General features: G+C 40.2%; 1 protein-coding gene across 1 annotated transcript in view; it reads right to left on the reverse strand.

The window, feature by feature from the left end:
* Positions 1-6,555: 6,555 nt before the first annotated feature.
* The window catches only part of ADGRV1 (adhesion G protein-coupled receptor V1), a 561,793-nt gene continuing 543,559 nt past the window's right edge, over positions 6,556-24,789 (reverse strand). Inside the window, exons 87-89 of the mRNA XM_056112517.1 lie at positions 20,652-20,843; positions 17,637-17,814; positions 6,556-6,899 (exon numbers count right to left, since the gene is read on the reverse strand). Coding sequence (XP_055968492.1) covers positions 6,781-6,899; positions 17,637-17,814; positions 20,652-20,843 — 489 coding nt within the window. The 3' untranslated portion in view covers positions 6,556-6,780. The remainder of the gene's footprint in view (positions 6,900-17,636; positions 17,815-20,651; positions 20,844-24,789) is intronic.

Here is a 24,789-nt window from a genome sequence, read left to right on the forward strand (position 1 = left end):
AGCACATTTTACCATAATCAAATATCATGTAGTGTAGTCAATACCATTCACATTAGACATGGGTGAGCTATATAAAGTATCAATCATATCTTGATAGAAGCTAATTTTTAAATGACATTAAAAAAACAGCATCAAACATCTGCAAAAAGAAAGACCACAGTTAAAGTGCTATAGTTTAGTTATAGTCCTAGCCGTTCAACTTCTGTTCTTAAGAATTTTATTTGATTGCTGTTTCTTAGCTACCGAGAGTATCTCGCCCGCACGGCAGAGCCTGGCAAGCTCCCCGTGATGTATTCGATATGCCAAACACAGTAACAACAAAGTCTCCAATGGAGACGTTACTGGGCCCGCTCGAGCAAATCGACGAACAACAGAAGGGCTGTTTCTTACAATAGTACCATATACTTCCCTGGCAGCCGTCCCAATCTGTACTGGGAGGAAACAGGACGGAAAATATTGCTGCTGTTGAAACATGAAGCTTATTTGTTTTAGTACTATAGCTTTGAGAAATATTTTTTTTTCCTTCCAGTATTTAGAAGAAACATACTGAACAGTGGCAGGTGGTCCGTTTGATTCCTTATGAAGATGGTATTTGGAACATCAAGAGAAATAATGAAGAAGACCCGAAGAAAATTCTCCCTGATTAGATGTGCTCTGGCCCCATCTTGTTCCATATTCTGACCATGTACAGAAGTAAAGTAGCTACTGGGAAATATCCTTGATAGAGAATTGGACATCTCGTTGTCTGCCAAACTTGCCACAGTGATTATTTAAGGTTGATGTATTCTATAAAATAAAATCTCACATTTCTGTAATCATTGCCTAAGCCCCAAAAGTATTTAACTTGTTAACTGTAGAATGTTTATCTGTTTTAAAATTTTCATCTTAATTTTTATGCATTTAGCCAATGCTATTTATTGCTTCTATCTTATTATTTTGACTGTGATGAAAGTTTTATTATTCCTATCATCAGAGTTTTTTTTAATTGAGGTACCATGATTTATAAAGTTATTCATAGGTGAGTTTGAGGCATATAATACCAACCCCAGTTCCCCAGTATACCTCCCACTCCCCCAGCCTGCCTCCTTGACAGGTAAAGGTAAAAGGTAAAGGGCCGCCCGTTGATTGTCGATTTGCTCGAGCGGGCCCAGTAACGTCTCCATTGGAGACTTTGTTGTTGTTGTGTTTGGCATATCGAATACTCTCGGTAGCTTGCCGGGCTCTCCGAGAGGGGCAGAGGAATCGAACTCGGGTTGGCCATGTTGGCCGCTTGTAAGGCGAACGCCCTACCACTGTGCTAGGTATATTTTTTATTATTTTATTCCCACTTTATGTAAACAGCTTAGTTACAAAGTTATTCATGACACATTTGTTACAGGTATTCAATATTCCACCCCTGATCCCACCATCACGGTGACTGTCCTTCCACCATTGTCCACATTTTCCCAACCACTCCACAAGCCTGCCCCCCTAGCAGGCCCCAGGTAATTTATTATATATTTCTTATTACCACGTAATGGATAATGCAACTATCAAAAAATATTCCAGTAAAATAAAATTTGTGAAAATTGTTATAGTTCAACATGGAGACATTAAGTCCTTATCTGAGGGTTTACTAAGCTGTTGTTGCTCGTTGAGTCTTCTGTGCCACTGTTTTTATTACTCAATTTTTTTTTTTTTGGCTTTTTGGGTCACACCCAGTGATGCTCAGGAGTTATTCCTGGCGGTGCACAGGGGATCATATGGGATGCTGGGAATTGAACCCCTGTTGGCACTGTGCAAGGCAAATGCCCTATCCCTGTGCTATTGCTACAGCCCATTATTACTCAATCTTAATTGGCTTCTACATTACACTCCCATCCAATCTGCTGTGCTCCTATTGGGATGTTAGCGCTGCAGAGTCTGGAGCTCTCACTCCAGAAACTCCAGAATATTTAACTGCGCAGTGAGCTTCCGTGGAAGTGGTTGTGGGATGTGGGTGTGGCTCCCAGGGCTTTGGGAAGTAAGGAGAGTATGGGGGTAGAAGTTGCCCACCCCAGCTCTGAGAGGGCCTAGAGTTCTCAGCCCAAACAAACAAGCAAACAAGCAAACAAACAATAACAATGGCAGTTTGGCGGCTGCAGTACTCAGAGGCATTAGGGTCTGGCCACAGGCATGGTGGCAGCTGTTGGGATGTGATTGCAGCTGCCAGGGCTTCTGCGGGGAGGGGGGCGGACCTGGCCCGCTCCTGCTGAGGTGGCTCTGGAGTTCTCAGTTGTGTCAGAGCAACTTTTTCAGCTAGTTGCTCTCTTCCGAGATCGCGAATCTGCGAATCTGGGCCATATATGAGCTTTCCTGGAAGTGGTTGTGGGATGTGGGTATGGCTGCAGGGGTTTCCGGAAACAAGGGGGTTGGAGGGGTGGAGGGGTGGAGGTGGGGGTGAGAGAGGTTGAGACAGGCATATTAAATATTTTGCTTTCAGTTTTGTTGATTCTGTGACTTGCTCAGATACATAGGTACACCTCAGTACTACACCAGCAATGTGTCTGAGGCCCTTGCCCCCTACCTGTCAGCTATTGTCTGTCTCTCTCTCTTTTTTTTTTTTAAATGTAGGAGTACTACTATTTATTCAGCCACCGATTAGCTGATTGAATTGTGCATGAACTCCACCTTACTTTTTTTTCATTTTTTATAATTTTATTTATTGAATCACCGTGAAAGCAGTTACAAAGTTTTCGGGCCTAAGTCTCGGTCATACAATGAAACACCCGTACCTTCACCAGTGCCCATTCTCCACCACCAAAAACCCCAGTATACTCCCATTCCACACCCTCCCCCTGCCTGTGGGGCAGATGATTTCCACATTACTCTTTCTCTACTTTGAACACATTCAATATTTTGACACCAGACCCATAACCCAACACTAGGATCTGCTGAAAAAGCAACAGCAGACAATTTGTGTTCTATTGCTGGTTATGAATAACATATGATGTTGTGTGGCTGCATTAGGGCCATGTGATTTTGAAATTCCGAAATTTTAACACTTAAATCTGGAGGGATTTCTGCCAAAAGCTACTGGGTTTTGAGATTTGCTCCTGAGTCTCTGGGATCATGGCCATTGAGCAGCTTGATCAGGAGCCAGGGAGGCCGTTCATGGGCGATGACTTGGGGTCTCGTTGGGGTGGGGAGGACAGGCCTGGCTCCACCCCCATCCCGTGAGGCCCAACAAGTTTAATCACTGCAGGCCCAAGCCTGACTGTCCAATGGCCTCTGGAGGATGATGGCCACTATGCCGCCAGGGAGAAGCAGGTGGAGGGACAACACCCTTTCCCCCTGGGGTGGCCTGGTGATAGTAACGTACTATGGGATCCGGACGCATTTCTGCGAAAAGCTGCTGGGTTTCGAGATTTGTTTCTGAGTCTCTGGGATCATGCCCGTTAAGCAGCTTGATCAGGGGCCAGAGAGGCCATTCGTGGGCGATGACTTGGGGTCTTGTTGGGATGGGGAAGGCCTGGCTCCCCCACCCCACCCCATCCCGTAAGGCCCAAAATGTCTTGTCACTGCGGGCCCAGACCTGACTGTCCAATGGCCTCTAGAGGATGACGGCCACTGAGCCACCAAGGGGAAGCAGGTGGAGTGACAACACCCTTTCCCCCTGGGGTGGCCCGGCGACAGTAACGTACTGTGGGGTCCGGACACATTTCTACCAAAAGCCACTGGGTTTTGAGATTTCTTTCTGAGTCTCTGGGATCATAGCCAGAGACTGAGATTAAACAGCTTGATCAGAAGCCAGAGAGGCCGTTTGTGGTCGATGACTTAGGGTCTCATTGGGTGGGGAGGTCAGGACCGGCTCCACCCCCATCCCGTGAGGCCCTGCGTGTCTCATCACTGGGGGCCCAAACCTGACTGTCCAGTGGCCTCTGAAGGATGGTGGTCACTGGGCCGCCAGGGGGAACAGGCCATGGCACAAAACCTATTCCCACCTGGATTGGCCCAGAACCGGTGACCTACTGCAGAGACCAGACGCATTTCTGCCAAAAGCCACTGGGTTTAGAGATTTGTTTCTGAGTCTCTGGGATCATGGCCGTTAAGCAGTTCAATCAGGAACCAGAGAGGCCATGCCTCCAATTATATAGCGGAGCTGGAGGTGGTTTGTGGGTGTGTTTCCCACATACCTAATTTTGGTCGTTTACTTTCTTGGTAAACTTTGCCCCAAGTTTTTGGGGTCTGGCCAAAGGCACAGCAGCAATTTTGGGGTATCTGGAAGTCTGAAGGTGCCATGAGGCTGCTGATGCACTCGCCTCACAGGTACAGATAGACCTGCTGGCGGCACCATACCCCCTGTCTGTCTCTTTTCACTTCCTCTGTCTCAGCTTCTTTACTTTCCTGTCCTTCAGTTCTGTACTCTAGGGATCAGGTTGATTTAAGTATTTCCGCCTTTGATAGCTTGCATTTTTATCCATTTATTTTATCACAGAAAAGTGAGAATACCTGGTATTTGTCTTTCTTCTGCTGACTTACTTTGTTTAATGTAGTATCTCCCAGGTGCATCCAATGTGCAGCAAATTGCATGTCATCCTTCCTTATAGCTGCATAGTATTCCATTGTGTATATACCATACTTTCATGGTCCACTTATCTAGGTTTATTCCATGATAGCTATTGTTCTAAGTGCTGCATTTAATAATGGTGTGCATATGTTGGATGCATGTTTCTGTGTCCTGGGGGTAGATACAAGAAGTGAAATTGCTGGGATATATGGTAACACTACTTTTACTTTTCAGAGAAATCTCCACACTGTTTTCCATAAGGGTTGAACCAGACAACATTTCCACTGGCAGTGATTAAGTTTCCTTTCTCATTACATTTCCACCAACACAAATGGTTTTCAGTTTTTTCTTTTTTCAATATGGCTGCTGGTTTGAAATGATATTTTATTGTCTTGTATTTCTCTGACAAGTGGTGATGAGCACCGTTTCATTTGCATATTGTCCATTCGCCTGTCTTCAGAGAAGCATCTGTTCATTTCCTCTCCCCATTTTTTTTTTGTTAGGGGATTTGGTTTTCTCGTTGATTTTGAGAATTTTTTATATATCTTGGATATTAAACCTGTGTTTTGAGTGAAAATAAATTCTCTCATATGTGTCTTTTGGTTTTAGCTTGTGTGTGTGTGTGTGTGTGTGTGTGTGTGTGTGTGTGTGTGTGTGTTTCGCTTTGCAGTAACTCTATACTTTGTTATAATCCCATTTGTTTATTTTTGTTTCTCTTGCCTTTGCCAATAGAATCAGATCATTGTAAACACCTTTGAGGTTCAAATCTTGTAACAGAACAGACTACATTGCAGCACTGTAGGTTGAAAAGTAACATGCATTTGTCACTTAATGTGAACTCATTCTTGTTACTTCCATTTCTAATATTATTCCCCAAATTATTAGCTGCTACTGATGCAACTTTTATTATTTTATGTTGTTTGACTTGGTTGTGCAACTTTGTTTTCTACTTAAAATGGCAATCCACTGATCAAAACTAAGTATGAGGGAGGACATGGAAAGGGGGCCAGGAAAACAGGGGCAAGGAGGACTGGTCAATGGTAGAGAAGAGAGGGTTATTTATTTATTTATTTATTTATTGGTTTTTGAGTCACACCTGGCGATGCACAGGGGTTACTCCTGGCTCATGCACTAAGAAATTACTCCTGGTGGTGCTCAGGGGACCATATGGGATCTGGAAATTGAACCCAGGTTGGCCGCATGCAAGGCAAATGCCCTATCTGCTGTGATATCGCTCCAGCCCTTCACTTAGTAATTTATCAAGACAAATGACATAACTTATGTTTTATAAAGTAGAGCCTTGACAGCGATATGCAAACTCTTGGATGTTTTAATTATGACTTCAAGAAAAATATTATTGAAAGGTTAAAAATCTTTATAGATAGAAAAATGCTTTTAATTCAAAGACAGAAAGTTCAAAGTTTTCCTTAAGATAAATTTGTGAGGTTTCTAATGATTTTTCTGGAACCATAGTCAATGAAATCATTATGATTACAGTATTTTTTTTTTCTGGTACAGCTTTTCTGATTTCAAGACAAAACAAGATTAAAATATTCAAACTAAGAAATATTTCTCCCAAGAAAATTCTGTACTATTTGAATGATTCTCTTCTTAGCTGTGCTAAAATGCTTGATGGGGTTATTTTTAACCAGGGGCAGAACATTCATTCTGGAAAATGTTCAGATCCCTAATTTTACAATGAGCAGAAATAGATACTTTTGATGGACTGCGGTTGCAGAGTCCCCATCAACACTTAGGTACAGAGTCATCAACAAACAGTGTTACAGTTTTTAGGCAAGAAAGCACTCTGAATGCTATGGATGATATCATGGATCACCTATATAAATGCTGGAAGAAACAGGATTATTGATATTTAGTGAGTCTGATTTTTATTCATGCAAATGTTTTCATTAACAATGAATCTCACGATACCAAATATATTCTATTGATTTTATTATTTGTTATTAGTTTTACTAGACAATGTTAGCCATGTTATATAATTAAAAAACACTAAAATTCTTGGAACATTACATCCTATTAGCTGATACAAACTAAACCAGTCTTTCATTAAAACAGTGAATTTTCAAGTTCCACAAAGGTAAGTAATTTATATTCCAAACACAACAATCACTTCTGAATTAATTATTCACTACATGTCATAGAGTCCTATTAACTGCATGTACTTAGAGTTTTTTTTTAGCACAAAGCTACTAAAAATACGAAAGCATCCGTAGTCTAATACTTATGGGACACTAGAGGTGCGTGTCAGCAATGGGTATTCTTCTTAGTTCTACGATCTGGGAGTCAGTTAAGGTGCCTCCTTCCTGGCTGCCTTGACCAGATTCATTATCACTAACACTGAGACCAGCACCTGTAACAGAAAAAAAAAATAGAAAACACCTGATTATAATTGCAATGAATTAAAAGTCAAGTTAGATTTATTAAAACATGTTTAGTAAGAAATAAGTCTTTAATTTGTGGTATATAAGTAGTAGAAGAATAATATCCATGGCTAGGGAAGACAGGGGCTAGGAGGACCAGTCAATGGTTGGAACTAACCACAAGTGTGTGTGGGACTGATGGCATATAAGATAGAGAAGAGACCAGCATGACAATAATAGCTAGGAATGATCACGCTGGAAAAGATCTGAGGATTAAAAGCAGGTGAAGGCTAATCTGGATAACCTTTCAGTATCAATACTGAAAACCACAGTGGATGGGGGTTGGGGGGGGGTGATTGGAGGGAACCTGGGGACACTGGTATTAGGGAATGTACACTGGTGGAGGGAGGGTGATGGAATACTGTATGACTGAAATCCAATCATGAACAGCTTTGTAAAAAATAAATTAATTTAAAAAAAGAAATGAGCTTTACATTTAGCATAAGTTGTATCAACACATAACAATCACAAATCTAGATTTTAAATTCCTCCTGGTAATTACATTTGTAAGTAAAAATCTATTTTGGGGCCCGAGAGATAGTACAGGAGGTAAGGTTTCTGCTTTGCATGCAGATGCAATCCCCAGCACATATCATCTTCTGAGCACTGATATGGGTGATCTCTGAGCAGAGTCAGGAGTAAGCCCTGAGCACTTCTTGGGTTTGGTCCCAAATCCCCAAGCATTGCCTAATTTATTTATTTATTTATTTATTGCTTTTTGGGTCACACCTGGCAATGCACAGGAGTTACTCCTGGCTCTGCACTCAGGAATTACCCCTGGAAGTTCTCAGGGGACCATATGGGATGCTGGGAATCAAATCCGGGTCAGCCTCATGCAAGGCAAACTCCCTACCTGCTGTGCTATTGCTCCAGACCCCAATTTAATTTTTAATGACACATTTTTTTCCTTAGGTTTTTGGGTCACACCTGGTGATGCTCAGGGGTTACTCTTGATTCTGTGCTCAATAATCAGTCCTGGTAAGTTTGAGGGACCACATGGGATGCTGGGGATTGGACAAGAGTTGGCTGGGTACAAGGCAAGTGCCCTACCTGCTGTACGATTGTGGCCCTAATGAAACAATTTGGGGTTCTCAGTCTCTTTTCTGTTTCCACATGATTGACAGATCCATGAACAGTATTTTTCAATTGGGGATTTATCTTAAAAAAGCAAACAGGTGCTTATTGGCACTTTTAAGCAGGGGGATAGGACTTGCTAATAGAAAACATATAACCTTCAACCTCACAGTCACTGAAGCGAGCAGGTCCTGCAGTTGACATTTAGCGTGGGCAGTGATCTTAGAAGAATTACATGCACTGACTGCACCTGGTGTCGGGTCAGTGCCCAGAAAACACTGGCTCTGAAGAGCTTCAGTCTGACTACCAGACAGAAAGAATTATGTAACAATGCGGATCAGACCTACACAAGAAGCCCTCAAAATTGGCTGTTCAGTACAGATAATATCCAGAATATATTTGTGTTGTGTTTTGTTTTGGGCCCACACCTGGTATTGCTCAAGGTTTACTCCTGGCTCTGCAACCAGGAATTACTCCTGGCAGTATTTGGGGGAACCATATGGGATTCCAGGGACCAAATCCAAGGCTGCATGCAAGGCAAAGGTCCTACCAATTGTACTATGGCTCTGTCCCTAGGAATACATATGAAATACATATGCAGATAAATATATATATATATATATTATATATAGAGAGAGAGCTCTAACACTCATTATTTTTTCACAACTCAGAGTACTTTGGAAGAGAACACTATGAAGAGTAACATTCTGGTTTTCCCCTAAAATGCAAAAGAATCCAGAGAGAGAGAGAGAGAGAGAGAGAGAGAGAGAGAGAGAGAGAGAGAGAGAGAGAGAATGTGATCACTGGGCTTGCTTTGCTGCTAGTTGAAAAACTGGAGATAACAACTCAACTCCTCCCTCTTTGCTGGGCACAAGACTCTACAAACAAGAAGAAATGTAAAACAAACAGTTGCCTCAATGACTGGTGACTGAGGTTTCCCCATCTGTCTACGACACAGGAAAGGAGGTTCTGCAGAGTTGAGATGTGGGAAAATGATAAATAGCTCTAGCTTACACTGTTTGTAAGATAGAATTAGGCACTAATAATCTTCTTGTCAAAGTATCCCTAGAAATAGACACAGTGGGTCTCTGACCTTCCCACTGTGTCTACTAAAGGCTGTTACTGAAGCTTCACTTCTTCCCATTGCACTTAAGATACTGCACTTGCCCATCTCATCCTCTGATTCGCTGGCACTTTCTCGAGCACTTCTGTTGTCACTTCTGTCTTTCCCTGTTGCCTAACCATGACTGGCCTTGTCTTCAGTCCTGTTTCAATGCCCACACTATTGCTTTGACAGCTGTATGCTTTTCAGCCAGGCATCTCACTAGTATTTCTGTGTCTGCTGGAGATGCTCCTTTCTTTCTTCTTTTTTTAATTTTTATTAGTGAAACACCATGAGGTACAGTTGTAGACTTACGAATTTTTGTGCTTGGGTTTCAGTTATACAATGATCGAGTCCCCATCCCTCCACCAGTGCCCATTCTCCATGTGGACGCTCCTTTCACTACACGCCTCCTTAATACATCCACTAGTCTTGATGGTATCACCTTTACTACCCATTAAAGCATGATAATTATTTTTTCTGAATCCTGACTTTCTTGCTGAATAATGTCCTCTATCTTTCATATTTTTACAAGCTCTTAAAATAAGTACCCAGAATACTGTGAACATTAAATACTTGTTGAATATACTAATTGATTATGCTGGACATCCTAGTTCTTAGAAACTTCTCTTCCATTATTCTTGCCTGCTTGGGAGTGCCAGTCCATTCTGCATTCCTCTTTCCTTTCCTTCTTTGGAAAAAAACATGTTTCTATAATCTGTGGCATCAATGTGGAACACTCTGCACTGACTTTTAAGACACCCTCCTAGTTTGTCTCTACACCATTACATATATACTATCATTCTTTGCTCATTGGAAAGCTTTCTCAAAGTCATCAGCTCTTTCACTTTTCCCCCATATACTATTTTAATTCCAGGCTCAGTATTTTCCTGACCATCCATCATGGCCCATTTCCATTCTCTTTTACAAATATCTCTCTCACCATTTCTTCAAAATAGAGAACTGGGGAAGGGGAATGGGCAGAGAGATAGTACAGCAATAAGGTGCCTTGCTTTGCATGTGGCCTACCCAGGTTTGATTGTTGGTGGGGCCTTCTATGGTTCTTTCTGAGCCCTGCCAGGAGAGATCTCTGAATGCAGAGAATGGAGTAAGGCCTCAGCACTGCCAGGCATGGCCTCCAAACAAACAAACAAAAATCAGAGAGCTGGAAGTAATATTTGAAAAAAATAAGTCCTAGTATACTAAACCATAAATTTCAAATTACCCTTCTTTGGGTGAAAAAATAAATGCTACACCAAATACAATGCATATATGAGTCATAACGCAAAATGTGTAACAAACACCAATAAGCTCTTTACTCAAATTAGGAAAGAGAATATTGATAATGACAATGCACTTAAAATTTACTTGCCAAAAATAATATGTTCAGCATCAAAAGTTACCCTTTTGGTTTCTCTTGAAAAAGCAAAAGACAAGGCAACATTGGGTCTGAATTTCTCAACTGAAAGGGGGCAAAAACATGGATCTAGTTCTACCCTCCATTTGATATTGTTTTCACCCAGTTCTCTTGAATTATTTATGGTGTTTGCCTGGCCCCTGTGGTAAATTTTGAGTCTTGCACTGTGCCTTAAGACGACAAACGGTTCCACGCCTCTCTGCCAGGTAAGACATGGAGCTGTTCCACTTGGATGAACCTGAGTTGACTGGTAAAACTTAGGCTTTTCTATAGGGAGATGTTTGAGGCCCTGAGGCAGCACCATCTGGATGAAGAGAAACCAAAGTACCAAGTAAAATAGTTGCCCAATATGGGTTCAACTATAGAGAAAGAGACGACCGTCCGATTATTACTTGGGAAGACTGAGGCTTAATAATGTATTAGTATCAACTCCCACTATTGTAATTTCCACCAGGAATGTGCAGATGCTGCCCACTAGGGTCATGACTTTTCCCCCAAGTTTCAATATTTCTTTACAGAAAAACATTTTATGTCCTAGAGTTTTTCAAGCCCAAGCAAGGTGAAAATCCAGGTGCTACAGAATATATTATAAACATTTAAAGTGGTTTTAGAACATAATAAACTGAACTGAAAAACAATTTATACCATGTACAAAAGTTAGACTGCCAGGTGACGTAATGAGTTCTTTATTCATGCAAATGCTACACGCTCCATGTAACCCTTACTGCATTAATGAGGAAATGAAGGGAAACAGAAACTAAACCTTGTGCTGAAAAGTACAGAGAGTAGACTGCAATTGCCAACGGGGATTTCAGCACAAGATTCTGACCCTAAGGCCCATTCTTACTTTATATGATCTTTAAAATGTAAAGATAATTTGACATTAATCTTTCTTCAATTTCTTTTCTGAAGAAATTAAAATCTTTTCAAGTTTCACTTCTACTTTGATGTTACGTAACTCAAATTATCCTAAACCTAAGAAAAGAGTGTTAAAAAGAAAAACGAAACAAAGAAAGAAAGAAAGAAAGAAAGAAGGAAGAAGAGCTATTGAATTCTAAAGGTGTATTTTGATGTCAAATTTCTGGTGTCCTCTACTAGTATAGAACTATACTTGAGAGGAGACACGCCAGAAAGCCTAGGACACAGGCGGAAATTTGTGACTGGCTGTTACACACTCACTCAGAAGAAAAGTTCTCCAGCACACCATAGAAATTATTTGGGAAACTTACCTTTAAATTCAAAATGTAGGAATTCTGAATTAGAAAATAAAACAAGAGTGGCTGGAATGATAGTGCAGTGGGTAGGGAACTTGCTTTGCACATGGCCAACCCAGGTTTAATCCGTGACACCCCATCTGGTCCCCTAAGCACCACCCTGAGAGACCCAACCAGTGTGACCCAACCCCGTCCCCTCCATTCCCTCCCTCCCCCACTGTGTGTGTGCGCGCGCGCACACACACACACACACACACACACACACACACACACACAGAGGAAAATAAGAGCTTGCTAGCCCAGTGATAGATGAGAAGATGCAATTAAGTTTGGATAAAGTCAGAGTTAAATCTGGACATTGAATGCCCCAACTCCTGATTTAATGCTATAGGTACAGGCTAACACCTTTGAGTCCTTAACCATTTGATGTAGTTTTAAATTAGGATTCATTTAATGCGGGTATATGAGACTCTTCAAAGGATATGAGGTGGTGTGGGAAGGTGTTTTTGTTATGTTGATGTGTTCAATTATACCAAGAGAATCATAAGGGTAATGGTACAGATAAGTTTGGCCTGAGGTAGGGCCTAAAGATCCTGGATTCTATCCCCAACATTGTATGAACCACAGTCTCCCTCCTCCCATACTCCACCCTCCCCGCCATTGCTGATATTGGTCCTGATTCTGCTTTCTCCCAGCACCTGAAGTAGCTCTAAGGACCATTAGGTGTGTCTCTTTGTAAAAGCTGACAAAAAATTTGGGGGACACATAAGCATAATATGGTGATAGAAAAAAATAGGTTTTAATTTTTATACATGATTTATTGGAGAAAATTAGGTGTAGATGAAGATTAAAAAGTATAAGTGTATGTTATATAAGGATAAAACAGTGTGACATAATTGGATGGAAATGAAACTTCAAGAGAAAAGAGAATAATGTAAAAATTTCACTGCATTAGAAATTCATTATATCAGGCTTAAAAGGGAAAACACTGGGAAGGCCTGTTGTTGTTAGGGCATGATTTGGTGAACCTGAAAGACCTCAAATGTCACAGAGACTAGGAAGCTAGAATGAACCAGGCTGGTGAGCACTGGATAAACCAAACAGCCGGTGCAAGAGTGCATCCATTACTGCCAAGATGCAGTGTTGTGCTAGGGTTTTATGTTTGTTTTAAATTATAAAATCAAGATTGTGTTGGATATGTCTAAATTTTTTAATGTTGGCACAAACACGAACACACACACACATACACACACACACAAATGTGATGAGAGTCAACTAAATACCTTGTGGGCCAAATCTGGTCCAGTTGCAAATTTTGCTGTTGATCAAACAGCATGTGTTCTGAGTCCCTGATTTGACCAAATTCTGTAATAGGAAGTATGTAGGGTAATGGCGTTGGGTTATTATAGTATATTTTCTGAAAACACAGGGAACCAGTGTTTTGGGCTGTTATTTTAGTCCTTTAAAGTGTCTATTTCCTAATGAGTTTCGTGAGCTCTAAAGAATGCTAAACTGTTTAAGTGAATAGTCATTCCATACATTCCTGAATGGCATAATATATACATACATATATGTGTGTATATATGTTATAATTATATATTATATATATAATTTCACATCTAATTTAACTATGCAACAAGTATTCCTTTTATTCCTCCAGTGGTCCTATCAACAGCTAATCACATTATGGTTGTGAGAATTATTTGCAATCTGAGGCCCCTTTTCTTGCTTCTTGAAAAAACAATTTACTTGATAATGTTAGTTTATACTAGTGCATCTGTTTTAGGGGCACAATCTCAAACTTCTTCAAAAATATACTATAACTTGTAAATAAGAGAAGAAGGAGGAGGAGGAGAAGGAGGCAGAGGATGAAGAAGAAGAAGAGGAAGAAGAGAAGAAGGAGGAGGAGGAGGTGGAGGAGGAGGAGGAGGAGGAGGAGGAGGAAACAAATGCTTACAACCCCATACCCATCACCAAAACACCAATATCCCTCCACCATAATTCCATGTTCTCCCCACTGTGATCCCCTCAGTTCTACATGCAAAATCTAAGGAATTGCTGATTTTGCTTCCCTGTGAGTGCTACATTTTTTAAGAAGCATTTTCATGTAGTGTTTTATCTTCTGCATTGTGAAACTCTCGTCTCTCTTTAGTTCTCTTTATGATCAAACTATTTTTTCTCTGTGGGAATTAATAATAGGGAGCAAGGTCTTGTTACCATCTGCTTCTGGTGTTTTTTCTTCCGTCCTCTCTCCTTACTTCTCTCCTTCTCATCTTTCTCTGTTCTCCCAGACCAAACTGATTCATTCAAAAGTAAGCTCTGTGGTAATGTTTTTCAAATAATGACCCCTAGCACTGATCCCTAACCTAAGATGCCAACCTGAACATATAACAGCCATCAGACCCTGAGATCAATATACCTTAATCCGAACTCATCACTTGTCACCGGCAAATAAACAAATATCTGGTTCTTTGGTCACTAGGTGAGAAATAAGGACGACTGTCCTCTTGGAGGGTTTGCTCTCCACGTTCCTCGTATTTTTATTTCCATTCCCCAAATTTGATGCCTGAATCTCATTCTTTGGAGCATTGTGAAAACCTCCCAGTTTCATCTCATTTTACTTTTAAATTTATTCTTCATACTTTCATAAGTTATTCTGTCTAAAAGACACTGGTGGGAACATGTTACTCATTTCTTTAAACCTCCATGTCTCACAGGTTTTACCAAATGTTAGATGTCCTTAGCCTGGCACCTAAATAACATTTTATTTTTCAATTTAATTTAATTTAATTTTAATAACACTAATATAAAGAAAAATGTCAGCACATATCTGACATCAGCACAAATGACTCTATCAGTACTTATATTTCAAACACATCAGGTTTTGGAACACTAAATGCTTGAAGCAATTGTATAATGAACAGCTTTATAAATCACAGTGTTTTTAATAGTGTTAGTGTTAACTGTCAGTCTCTACAGGAAAGAACGTCCCCACTGAGGATAATACAGAAAGTTCAAGGAGGGTGTTTGCAGAAAATCTATTGTGGGAACTAGTGTAAATCATCAATAATATTACTTCATATTAATTATTATAATAGTCATGACATAACAAATACTAAGAATATATAAACCACTATATCATTTATAATTTATTAGATGATTATTTTATTTATTATAACTTAATTATTAATTTAATATTATTAAAGTTACTTAATTAGCGGGGGTCACACTGGAGGGGTGTTTCTCTTGAGTTGGCCTTGAATCAGTCCAACTCCTGGTCTGCGTTAAATCTATTCCTCACTCTGCAGAATGGAAAGCATCCCTTTCTTATAGTCTCTAACAGCTGAAAGTCTAAATATTCAAAAATTGGGGCCAGAGTGATAGCACAGTGGATAGGGCATTTGCCTTGCACGCAGCCAACCAGGGTTTGATTCTCGGCATTCCATATGGTCCCCCAGCGAGTGTAGAGCCAGGAGTAACCCCTGAGCATTGCCGAGTGTTTTTAATATCCACAATAATTAATAACTCTCAATTACGTATTTTACAATTACTCTTCTGCCACATTTCTGTGAATATTTATTTCTCCCAGCAAACTTTTGTTCCATTTTTTCATCCATTCATTCATTCATCTTAAACTATATAAAAGTTGAAACTCTTCAATGTTATACAACTATATAAAAGTTTTTACATAACCTATTTCAAATACTACTCATAATATAGTGATGCATAGAGTGCATTTCAGATCATTATTTCAATAAGTTTTATCTGAATGTGAATATATTATTTTTCTTTATTGTACATAATAGAAGTGAAAGGCTGCTGAAAATTTTAAAATAGTCACAACTCAACATATCTCTGAGGAAAAAAACAACAACATCGCATTAAGTAAAAACAACTAACCACAAGGGACACAGGTGGAGTAAAACTGAATATACAGGAAAAGTCACTGAAATAATGTGTTGGAATTTTGAAAACTAAAGAATTATAAAAAAAAAGCCAATTATGTTGTTTTTGAAATTTTCTGCTTCAAAAACACTCCATAATGAGTATCTAGCAGCTCAGAGATAAAAATTTCTAGAATACTGCCTTAGATCAAATTATCTTAATAATATTTTGATATTCTAGCAAGAATTTAGAACTGTAATCTACATCTATTTAGAGAAAGAGGGGCTCAAGCGATAGCACAGTGGGTAGGGCATTTGCCTTGCATGCGACCAACCTGGCTGACCAGAGCTCGATTCCTCCGCCCCTCTCAGAGAGCCCAGCAAGCTATTGAGAGTATCTCTCCTGCACAGCAAAGCCTGGCAAGCTACCTGTGATGTATTCGATATGCCAAACACAGTAAAAACAGGTCTCAAAATGGAGATGTTACTGGGCCCACTTGAGCAAATCGATGAACAGTGGGAGTTGAAAGTTAACAGAGTGAGAAGAGTGAGTGAGCAGCTGTCCTTCCTTCCTTGCTCCCTCCTTCCCTCCCTCTCCCCTTCCTTCCTTCCTTCCTTCCTTCCTTCCTTCCTTCCTTCCTTCCTTCCTTCCTTCCTTCCTTCTGTTTTTGTGCCACGCACACTAGTGTATGGGGCTTACTCCTATCCTGTGCTCTGGAGTCACTTCTAGCAGGACTTGAAGGAACATATGTGGTGCTAGTGATAAAACCAAGCTACATGAAAGGTAATGTTTTACTCTCCATACTATCTCTCAGATTCCAAGACTTTATTTAAAAAGCTATTTGGGGAGATACACAAAAGACTCTCAACCGAACAGCTCACTGCAGAGATGACTCTAGACTTTCAGCCAGACCAACCTTACCGAGGTGCCTCAGACGGGAGCAGGCATCATCCCTGTACCTGCCCCCTAAGAATCCCAGAGGTCACCAACTTCCAGAACCCAGTGAGAAGTGCAGGTACATGGGCTCAGTGATAGCAAACTCCAGGCCTCAAGGGGTAGGGGATGAGTTGGTCCTTCTCATCTCCTCACCCCTATGGGACCCTGGAGGTCACACCCAGTAACTGCCTCTGATTGCTGCTTAAGCTCCTTAATGGCCATGATCCAGAGACACAAAAAAGACTCTCAGAACTGAGCAGCTCACTGCAGAGATTTCTCCAGACCTTAATTATCTAAAATTTTAGAATTCCTGGAGCACACAGCCACTCTCGCAGGCATGCGACATCTTATGCTATTCATAAAAAGCAATTCAAAATAGAGTATGGGGGAGATTGTCTGATATAGAGGCAGGGAAAGGGGTGGAATGAGGGGGGATACAGGGGACATTGGTGTGGAAGATGTGCACTGGTGGAGGGATGGATGTTTGATCATTGTATGGCTGAAACTCAAATATGAAAGCTTTGTAACTGTATTTCATGATAATTTAATTAAAAAATATTTGGGGAGCCTATACCCTAGAGTGCTCAGGTATTACTCTGGACTCTGAGTTCAGGGATCACTCCTGGTGGTGCTGGGGATACCATATTCAGTGCCAGGTATCAAAACAGACTGTGTGTAAGGCAAGCACCTTAATCTCTGTACTGTCTCTCTGGTCTTGTTTTTTTCATTTTTTAAAACTGTAAATTGTACATTATGTTTAGGTTGTGTTGTATTTGGTGCCAAGAACAAAATATGCGAGAATCTGCATAGGATTAGGAAAGATCATAAGAATCAGAGAGAGGTAATGGCCACTGAATCTACTTCTGCAATTCCATGACCAGAAGATTCTCAGCATCCCATATGGTCCTCCATGCACTGCCAGGAGTAATTCCTGAGTCCATGAACCAGGAGTAACCTCTGTGCATCGCTGGGTGTGACCCAAAATGCAAAAAACTAAAAAACTGTCTATTACCAATATGGCTTGTGGGTTCATACATACCAGTTTTTAATGCAAATATCAGGTCATCAAACTCCTGAGACTCTTCATCAGCTACCAGTGATCCCTGGCCATAACCTCCAGAGGAAGGGAACTGTGTGCCATTCTGTGAACTTGGCTTTAAGTCAGGGCTTGCCTGACTGGCTTGCTGGAGGGATGCTCTTTCCCAGTCAGGTGGTACCTTTTTGGGTTGGTTGGGGAGAAAAGGAAACCAAAATAAACATATACATATTTATTCCAAAATTTATGAGAACAATTTATATCCACATATCACTTCAAAAACCAAGTGAAAGGGCTGTTAAACTACTTAGAATTAAAATATTTAATTTTACCTTTTATTTCTTAGAAAAGTACACCTCCCTATTAAATAATCTGATCTAGTAATTCTAAACAATTTCTACATTAAAAAGTACTTGTGACTATGAAAGAAATCTATTTTTAAAAACAATCAAGTACCCTTTCCATATATTTTTGGTAGTATGTGCACACACACACACAAATTCTGCTAAAAAAATAAAAATTGGGGACCAATACAAAAGCTCAATGAACTGAGTGCATGCTTTGAGTTCAGGGACTGGGTTCAATGCCTGGAACTGAATGGTCCCCTGAGTATCCTCCAGGAGTGACCCCTAAGGACATGACCAGGAGTGGCTTTGAGCACCCTGGGTTGTAGAACAAAGTACCACTCTCAAATTACACAATAACAATTGGACAAGACCCCTTCCACTCTTTTAGATACAAACGTAGGACTTGAATTATATTTATTTATCAATTTTTATTTTTAATTTTTTTATTTTATAAGTTACTTCACAATATTTTATTACATTTAACATTCAAACACCGATCCCACCACCATTACACCTTCCCATCACCAAATTTGGTATTGGTATGTTTTCATCCCAAGCTCCAATCCCTGTCTCAAAACACAAAAGAAAGAATATATTTTGTATTGTCTATTATGAAGAACTGCTGAACATGATTACAAAAAAGTGTTTATATAGAAAACAGTGTGAAGATTGTTCCATTTTGGCAGGAGCCATTAAGACATTCTGTAGGATATCAGTAACATGTCAAATTTTGGGTGACGTGAGCTTTAGTAGATATGTCTGAAAATATGTATATATGCATATGTATATATATTTCCCTCCATGATTTGCTGCCTTCTGTCTGAACCCCATCAAATATGGTGTGGTAATTATGGAAAATAGTTAGGAAATGTCTTATGATGTGTCTAGGAATAGGTTCACTCATATGTGAGGCTCGGCCTTAGTGTGTGAAAAGCAGCCTGGAGTGTGGTGGCAGTTGGGTAGTGGAGGTCGGCTGCCGGGGCTGGGTCCCTTGAGGTGGGGAGGACTCTCACCTGCCACTCTCTGGGTCGCCCCAAATAAAAACAGCCTGGCACAGAGTCTGGTGGCATGGTTATGGGGGCATGATTTTATGCTCCCTTCCAGAAGAAGTAGCTGTGAATTCTGGAGGGTAGCCAATCAAATTTGAACTATGACATCTATAGGGGCATACACTCTTCACCTTCAGCCCCTGTCCCTTCCTGGAGGTGCAACTGAATTTACCATAGGCAAGGTATAAGTTCTAGCTCTCAGAGCTTTCTTCCAGACCCAACTCCTTCTAATTTTGATTAAGTGATCACAAAGCTAGTTCTATCTTGAAATGACTAAACAGATTCACTTCCTCTGGGTTATGAGTAAACAACCCCTCAGTCTTTTCCAAATGCTTCCCTTCTCCTCTTAGGTTTCTTGAATGTCTCTGATGAGCCCTTATTGACAGCTGGACGAAGGCAGGCAGGCCTCTGAGGAATGCAGAGCACACTGTAGGGTATGCCATTATGCAACACCCCAAAGGAACATCCAAGTTGTGGCTCAGACCCAGGAATTGAACAATCACAGCTGCTATCTCCCAATACATGTTTTTCTGAGACACTGTAAGAATGCCTCACACTAATAAAAGTGACCTGAGGACTTTAGGAATAAATTTGAGAGAAGATGGAATCTTAAACAATTTCACTAAGAAGCTGAACGTCAATAGCAGCACTGTTGACAGAACTTTCTGTGACACTACGGATGTTTCTACTTATGTCCTCGACCATGGTGGCTGCCAGATACGTGACTATCGAATATTTGAACATGGCCCATGTGATTGATTAACTGAATTTTTAACATACTTAATTTTAGTTAGCTAAAATAGCCGCACATGACTAATAACCATCTTCTGAGTCTTTATTCTTGAATAATCTGTGGTATTTGAATGAAAGGAGTTTCGGCCTATTTTCTTTTCACTGAGTGTTTGTTAGGATTGAAGTGGTATGTGGGAGAGGAGGAGGAACAGGGCCGTGAAAGTGCATACAAAAATAAAAGAACTGTGCTGGAGTGAGGGTACAGGGGTAAGGTGCTCGCTTACACATAGCCTACCCAGATTTGATCTCTGGCACAGCATATGATTCCCCAAGCTCTGAACACAGAGCCAGGACCAAGCCCTGAGCACTGCCACATGTGGCTCTGTCACCACCCCACCCTTCCCACAAAAGAACAAAAGTACTTTGGGGCTGGAGTGATAGCACAGCAGGTAGGGCATTTGCCTTGCACATGGCCAACCCGGTTTCGATTCCCAGCATGCCATATGGTACACCGAACACAGCCAGGAGTAATTCCTGAGTGCATGAGCCAGGAGTAAACCCTGTGCATTTCTGGGTCTGACCCAAAGAGAAAAAAAAAAGAACAAAAGTACTTAAACATGCTTCTAAACTATACTCAGTGAATTTCTCGTCATATTACGAAAACTGCAAAGAAAGTGATGTCAAATGTTTCTCTGACTTCCTGATATAAACCATATTAATATAACTTGCTGGGATGGGAAAGAATTGATCAGATCAAGGACAGAGACCAGAGGATGTCAGGGGAAAAAAAATGTACCAGACAACTACCACTACTTGTGCTCTTCGTGAGATGGAGATGCTATCAATGAGAGTGAAACAATGAAAGAAAGAGCAAGGGCAAGGACGGATACCTCCTCCATAGCGCTGATGAGGTTCTGGGTGGACTTGCTGATCTCCTCTCCAGCAGGAGGCATTCCACTCCCCTGTGTGAAGAAGGTTGTGCTGGGTCCAGGGTGTCCATTCATTTCCACCGTGTACGTGGCCTTTAGAGGGCAACAGGTTTGATTGTGTAGAATGAAGTAAACCACAAAAACGTAAATTCCCTGCAAAAGGAAAGAAAGCCAGTATAATAACCAGTGTGCTAAAGGAATATTCATGCTACCATAGCTGAAAAAATAGAAAGTCAGCACATAGCTGATTTTCTACAAATGTTCTCCAAATTCCTCCCAAAATCAAAACTTTATAGAATATGTTAAAAGTCTAGCAAGAGGCTGCAGTGAATTTCCAAATGTCGTAAAAACAGTTATTCAATGTCATTTGGATTTCCTTCTTACCAACAATCCATTCTCTTCTTGATTAAATTATAATTAATTCTGAAATCTACTCTTATTAATACATAGGGGGGGAAAGCAGAATAATGTCGATTAACTGTATACACCATGCTTTAGCATCAAATCTCTTTCCTCCCCCAGATTTACTTTTTTACCCTCATCTACTATATTTGTTTTTTCTTAGCAAAATGGTGCAAGTAAGGTAATAAAATTCCAGTCACCAAATGTAGACAAATGTAGCCTTTCTGGAGAATAATATGGGCATTCCTCAAAAAGCTCAAAATTGAGCTTCTCTATAACACAGCAATACCACGTCTGGGAATATACCCTGGCGGCCCAAAAACACACTGCAAAAAAGCCGTGTGTCAGCCGGGTTTACCGAAGCACTACTCACAATAGCCAGAATCTGGAAACAACCCAAGTGCCATAGAACAGATGACTGGCTAAAGAAACTTTGGTACATCTACACAATGGAATACTCTGCAGCGGTTAGGGAAAATGAAGTCATGACATTCACTTACAAATGGATGGACACAGAGAGTATCATGCTGAGTGGAGTGAGTCAGAAGGAGAGGAACAGACATAGAATGATTGAGCTCATTTGTGGGACATAAATAAATAGGGACTAATACCCAAGGACAATAGAAACAAGGGCCGGGAGGAAAGGTCCCCAGTTGGAAGCCTGCCTCAAATGCTTGGAGAAAAGGTAGTCGGGTTAGAGAAGGGAACACCATGACAAAGATAGTTTGAAATGATCATTCTGGATAAGAGCTGAGTGCTGAAATTAGGTAAAGGAATAACCATGATGGCCCCTTAGTATCTGTATTGCAAACCATAATTCCCAAAAGGAGAGGGGGGGAAGAATGGGTGTTGAAACATTGTATGACTAAAACCCCATCATGAACAGCTTTGTAACTGTGTATCTCATGGTGACTCAATAAATTAAAAAAAAAATTCTGACCACCTTATAAATTTCTGGAAGGCAGTACTAACTGAGCCTTCAATTTTGTTGACATATATCTCACCTACTTATCTCATATGAAAATAGAATCACTGAGTACGAACTAAGAGCAATGCTATGGATTGCTTAATAGATTATAACAGTCCTTGCCTCTCAGGAAATGTTACAGTAGAACAACAATGCCATCTTGTACATTCAAAAAGATCCACTGGTCCTTTAAATTCTTTTGCAACCAAGTCAAACTTTTGACAATTGCTTTGCTTCAGTCACAGATAACAACTCATATTTGGTTTTTGCGTTCCAGACATTGCCTACACTGGCTTTCCTTCATGATTTCTACAAGGGATCTACTGTATACTTCTGGTGGTTCTTCTGTAAAGCTTGGTAATTTTGACCTTTACAGTCAGCCAACATAATATGTTAAATTGTGCCTTTTGCCTCTGTTAATTCTGACGTTTAAGTTTGGGGAACAGTAAGTATCTCCTTAATGACTTCAATACTTACATTATCTCACGACAATGAAAGCAAGACATCTAACTTACCAAAAATAAAAAGAATCAATGTCAAGATATTTTTTAAAAACCGTAAGTATTTTGACTTTGTAAAATCTGCTTTCTCCCACGGCCCATAGAAGCAATAAGGCAATTAATATACTTATGGATTTGAAACTTATGTTTCAAATTAATGCTGGTATAAATTGTAAAATGTCTATTAAACACTGAAGAGCATTAAGAATTACAATCTATAAAATGAAATTAGAAAATAGCCTGCAAGATAGGCTTGTGAGCCGTGGATCTCTGCCATTTTTGGAATTCTATGGAATGATCTCTTCTGGAGTTGGCATTCACTTTATCTTATACAATTATGTTTTAACACTATTAGTTTATCTACTAACGCATACAAGATGTTATTACTTCAATCAAGATATAAATTACTAAGAGAAATATTTTTTCATTTGAATTAAGGTCGCTTTAGCAACATCATTAACACTAAATTATGTAAAATGAAGGAACTTGTTTCACCAGCAAATGATGAGACCATTGTCAGAAACAAATCTTTCTGAAAACCCACATATATGTCCAAATACTTTTATATTTATTTATCTATTTATTTTTATTACTGAAACACCATAAGGTACAGTTGTAGACTTACAAACTTTGGTGCTTCGGTTTCAGTTATACAATGATCAAGTACCCATCCCTCCACTAGTGCTCATTCTTTACCACCAATGATTCCAGTAGCCCTGCCACCCCACTACTCCATACCCCTTACCCCACCCACCTTTGTGGCAGGGCATTCCCTTTTGCTCTCTCTTTCCTTTAGGGTGTTGTGGTTTGCAATAGAGGTATTGAGTGACTATCGTGTTCAGTCTATAGTCTACTTTGAGCACACATCTTGCATCCCGAGCAAATCCTACAAACATCCTTTAACTTGGTGTTTCCTTCTCTGTCTGAGCTGCCTTTCCCCCCAGCATGTGCTGCTGTCTTCCAAGCCATGGAGCAGACCTCCTGGTACTTATCTCAATTATTCTTGGGTGTTAATCTCCCATTCTGTTACTTTATATTCCCCAGATGAGTGCAGTCTTTCTATGTCTGTCCCTCTCTTTCTGACATTTCACTTAGCAAGACACTTTCCATGTAGAACCACTTTTATGTAAATTTCATGACTTCATCTTTTCTAACAGCTGCATAGTATTCCATTGTGTAGATGTACCAAAGTTTCTTTAACCAGTCATCTGTTCTCGGGCACTCGGGTTAATTTCAAATTTTGGCTATTTTGAACAGTGCAGCAATGAACATACAAGTGCGACTGTATTTTTTTGCACCTCTTGGATATATTCTCAGGAGTGGTATTGCTGGGTCAAATGGGAACTCAATTTTCAATTTTTTGAGAATAGTACATACTGTTTTCTAAAAGAGCTGAACCAGTCGGCATTCCCATCAGCAGTGAAGGAGCGTCCCTTACTCCCCACATCTGCACCAAGACTCGTTGCTTTTGTTTTTTTTTTTTGGATGTGGACCAGTTTCTGTGATGATATCTCATTGTTGTTTTGCATCTCCTTGATGATTAGTGATGCAGAACATTTTCTCATGTGCCTTTTTGCCATTCGGATTTCTTCTTTGAGAAACTTTCTGTTCATTTTATCACCCCATTTTTTGATGGGGTTGGATGTTTTCTTCTTGTGGAGTTCAACCAGTGCTTTGCATATCCTTGATATCATTGGATGTAGACTGGGTGAATATCCTTTCCCATTCTGTAGACTGTCTTTGTATTTTGGTCATTGTTTCTTTTGAGGTGCAGAAGCTTCTTAGTTTAAGATAGTCCCATTTGTCTATCTCTGTTTTCACTTGCTTGGCCAGTGGCATATCATTTTTGAAAATACTGTTAACTTCAATGTCGTGGAGGGTTTTGCCAACCTTGTCTTCAATGTACCTATGGATTCTGGTCCGATGTTGAGGTCTTCAATCCATTTTGATCTTACTTTTGTACATGGTGTTAGGTAGAGATCTAAGCCCATTTTTTGGCATGTAAATGTCCAGTTTGCCAGCACAATTTGTTAAAGAAACTTTTCTTGCTCCACTTCACATTTCTTGCTCCCTTATCAAAGATTAGATGATCATAATTTTTTAGCGGGGAGGTGGCAGAATATTCAACCCTGTTCCATTGGTCTGGGGCTCTGTCTTTGTTCCAGTACCAGGCTGTTTTAATTATTACTGCTTTGTAGTAGAGTTTGATGTTGGGGAGGTTGATTCCTCC

This window comes from Sorex fumeus, unplaced genomic scaffold (assembly GCF_029834395.1).
Source record: "Sorex fumeus unplaced genomic scaffold, SorFum_2.1 ptg000018l, whole genome shotgun sequence".
NCBI lineage: Eukaryota > Metazoa > Chordata > Mammalia > Eulipotyphla > Soricidae > Sorex > Sorex fumeus.